We start from the raw sequence: 3,924 nt of genomic DNA, 5'->3' as shown, positions 1-3,924 counted from the left end.
TTCCCCACCAACCCACTGTCGGCTTCCCGCCCCCAACCCACTCCAGCCTATCCCCCCCCACCCACTCCAGGCTTTCCCCACCCCCAACCCACTCCAGGCGGCGATCTCCCAGGCTTCCTCCCCCCAACCCCCTCCAGGCTTCCCCACCAACCCACTCCAGGCTTCCCCACCAACCCACTGTCGGCTTCCCGCCCCCAACCCACTCCAGGCTTCCCCCCCAACCCACTCCAGGCTTTCCCCACCCCCAACCCACTCCAGGCGGCGATCGGAGGTGGGAGGTGTATGCATGATCCGATTTAATGTTTAAATTTTTTTATTGGAATCATGAAACATTTCAAAAAAAAGAAAACTATGACATCTAACTCCTGCGGAGAAAACGGTGGACTATGTCATTATACCCTGCTTAGGTCACCACAGCAAATTGACACTGTTTGCCCACAGCCAGAGCACTCGCCCAGAGCCTCTTTCTAGATCTCGTTGTATTGTTTTCACAACGGGCTTTACTGCTAGTTGTAATATTATAATGCTATAGTGATCTAGCAAGGGGTGTGCGTGTATAGTGCCCTCAAGTCGCAGCTGACTTATGGCGACACCAGCAAGAGGCTTTCTAAGCAAATGAGAAGCAGGGGTGGTTTGCCATTGCCTTCCTCTTCAGAGTCTTTTCTGGTAGTCTCCCTGGTTAACTTCCAAGATCTGGCGAGATTGGGCTATATCATGATGCCTTCCAGGGCTTTTTTTGTAGAAAAAGCCCAGCAGGAACTCATTAGCATAATAGGCCATACCCAACAGCAGGAACTCATTAGCATATTAGGCCACACCCCGACAGCACAGCTCATTCGCATATTAGGCCACACCCCATGTTACCAGAAGTGTGGTCATCCAGCCACACCCACCTTTTGCTTCTTATTCCCTTTACCTTGATTGTTGTCAAAACCCAGGGCTTTTTGCATGTTAGGCCACATACCCCTAATTGTAACCAATCCTAATGAGCTTCTGCTGTTGAGTGTGGCCTATTATGCTAATGAGTTCCTGCTGGGTGTGGCCAACTTGGGAGCCAGCCGGAACTCCGTTCCTGTGCGTTCCTGCCCAAAAATAGCCCTGATTGCCTTCCCTCCTGATCTAGTAATAGCTCATTTCTAAAAATGCTTCTGGTGTTTGTGTGTGTGTGTGGGAGAGGAATGGTAGCCACTGGGGGCTAGGGCAGGGGAAATGGAGCTAGGGTGGCAGGCAATGCTCCCGCTAAGGTATGGAGTCTTGTGAGCAAAAATTCTACTTTGCGAGCTACTGGCATTAAAGTTGTGAGCGACCCATTTGGCGACTGCATCAATTAGTTTGCTCTGGAGCCCTCCTCCCTGAACTAAGATAAAAACGTGTGAGCCGGAGGCTAAAAAACTGTGAGCTAGCTCACACTAACTCAGCTTAGAGGGAACATTGGTGGCAGGACTGGGAAAGATCCCCACAGCAGCCACGCCAGATTTGCTTTGGTTCTGTTCCTGCTAAAGCCCAGTCCCAGTCTTGCCTTTGGGAAAAAGACTGGGTTGCTACTAAACCTCAGATTTCTGGGCTGTGGGTGGATGCATCTTGACTCTAATGCATGTGTATGTAAAAGCACAAACAATGCTTGTGCCAGACTTCCCTTAATCATTTCCCCTATACCCACCTAAACAGAGAATAATTGTTAATGAATGTGTCTGGGGTTGCAGCTATTCTAGGCCTATCATCAGATCTATTGGGAAACATTCCATTAACACATTCTTTAAAAAGTAAACTGTTAACGGTCAATGTAACCTACAGTTGATAACTTCAGATACTTCAGCTGTGTGTGTGTGTGTGTGTGTGTGTGTGAGAGAGAGAGAGAGAGAGAGAGAAATTAGAAGCAGTGACCATTGCCAGGAGGATGGTGTCATCCTTCAGACATTTTTATCTGTGAAATACTGAAAGGTCTCCAGTTGTGCCAGACAGACCCAGTTTTAGAATTCCCATTCAGGAAGAATTTTCTTGGAGAAGAATTTATTCTAGTCAAATTTCTAGTTGCTCCTTTCCCTCCTACAAGCTTATGGAGAAGAACAAGGCTGTACACATAAAACGCTCAATTAAAACCAGCTTAGACTAGATAAAATATATTGAAAACCACCCTCTCGCCTCAGACTCACTTAATCCCAGCCACTAAAAGTCAACCCCATTAAAAAGGAATTGCAACTTTCCTGAAAATAGATCCAGGTGGGGGCAGCCGTGTGGGTCTGAAGCAGTAGAACAAGGTTTTTCTACAATATATTTTATTGATATAAAAAGATTTGAATATACAACTTTTAACAAGCATATTATGTTGAATCCGAACAATAACCATTGGTGGTCAAGTGCAATACAATAAATCAATTAGTAGAACAAGGTTTGAGTCCCGTGGGGCACCTTTAAGACCAACCAAGTTTTATTCAGGGTGTGAGCTTTCGTTGGTCTTAAAGGTCCCACTGGACTCAAACTTTTCTGGAAGATGCTCCAGTTTGGCAAGTCTGAAGACTCCAAAATTGCTGGGCATGACAGTGGCCAAGCATCACACTGAAACACACTGGAGTCAATGTATATAGTCTACTAGCTATAAAGTGTAGAGAAATCAGGCAACCTACATGCATGTGTGGGGAACAAGTCCTTTGTTCCAAATATGTGTGCTCAGGCCTCAGGTGTTATCGAGTATTGCAGACATTTATGATTAACAGCTGGCCCCTTCCTCTTAGTGACCTGACAGCACCTCACCTGCCTTGAGCTATGCCATATATATACATTACTCATACTGCATTGAATAATTACCCTTTTCTTCTTTCTGTGCAGTTCATTTCTGAAGTGATTGTTGCCGTCATTGCTGATAAATACTCTGCGGACTTTGGGGCCGACTCCCAAGTGGCAATGAGAAAGGCCTTGGAGATATTCCGGAACGACATGGCTAGCAAGTACAAGGAGTTTGGGTTCCAGGGTTAGCGAGGACACAGAGGAGCAGTACCTCCTTAGAGTCATGTTGACATATGTAGCAGCACAGGTGTTGCTCAAGGAGAAGAACATTCTACTTTCATTACACAGGGAAATAATTTGGCACTGGGTTGAAAAATCCACCCCAAACTAAGGCCCAGACTACATGTGATGGTAGCAGATCCACATCGTGTAAAAATGAGGACTGGATCTGTGACTGATTTAAAGGGCCAAAGGAATCTGCAGGCAAGGTCTCTGTGCCTGTGCTGAACCTACATTCCGCTTTAACTCTGTCTATTTCCCCTTTCCCACCTCTGAGGTCTCAGCAAAGCATGTCCGGACTGGATACATTACAGCTCCAATACCAGAAGTGAGTCCAGCTATGATAAAAATGCAAGAGGTGAAGGTAGATGAGCTTCCACAGAGTGGAGGGAGGATTCAGTGCTCTCCTGCCCATGTGTCCCTTTGGCTCCATGCTTTACATAGAGTTGCCAAACTCCAAATGGGGCCTGGAGATCTCCCAGTATTATCATTTACTCCAGACTAAAAAGGTCAGTTCCCCTGAAGAAAATGGCTGCTTTGAAGGGTGGACACTATGCTTTGTACACTGATTTGGTTTCTCCCCTCACCAAGCCCCGCCCTCCCCAGGCTCTGCCCCCAAATCTCCTGGTGTTTCACATCCCAGAGCTGGCAACCCTACATGTGGATGTGGCATACCTGTATTCAGTGCAGCTCTTCTCCGTCTTGTGTAATTCAGGCCATCAGCTGAGACTGCCGCATGGTTCTTATCTAGACAGCAAGATGTATGTTTTTGAATTAAACTCCATTTCTGCACTCTGTGTGTTTAGCTCTTATTTGAGGGCAAGCTTGGGGGAGAAGCGAGAAAAACAGAGGAAGGGACTTAGGTTTGGCTTGTAAACTTCCAACAAAGATGGCCAAAATATTTTCAATTGTGTCTCCAAA

General features: G+C 46.4%; 1 protein-coding gene across 1 annotated transcript in view; it reads left to right on the top strand.

Annotated features, from left to right (window-relative positions):
- The window catches only part of MB (myoglobin), a 13,544-nt gene extending 10,248 nt beyond the window's left edge, over window positions 1-3,296 (top strand). The window contains exon 3 of the mRNA XM_015410198.1: window positions 2,827-3,296. Coding sequence (XP_015265684.1) covers window positions 2,827-2,973 — 147 coding nt within the window. The 3' untranslated portion in view covers window positions 2,974-3,296. The remainder of the gene's footprint in view (window positions 1-2,826) is intronic.
- Window positions 3,297-3,924: the final 628 nt, after the last annotated feature.

Source organism: Gekko japonicus, unplaced genomic scaffold (assembly GCF_001447785.1).
Source record: "Gekko japonicus isolate JY-2015 unplaced genomic scaffold, Gekko_japonicus_V1.1 scaffold933, whole genome shotgun sequence".
Lineage (NCBI taxonomy): Eukaryota > Metazoa > Chordata > Lepidosauria > Squamata > Gekkonidae > Gekko > Gekko japonicus.
The sequence above is the reverse complement of the archived record's forward strand: the minus strand, read 5'-3'. Positions and strand labels throughout refer to the sequence as shown.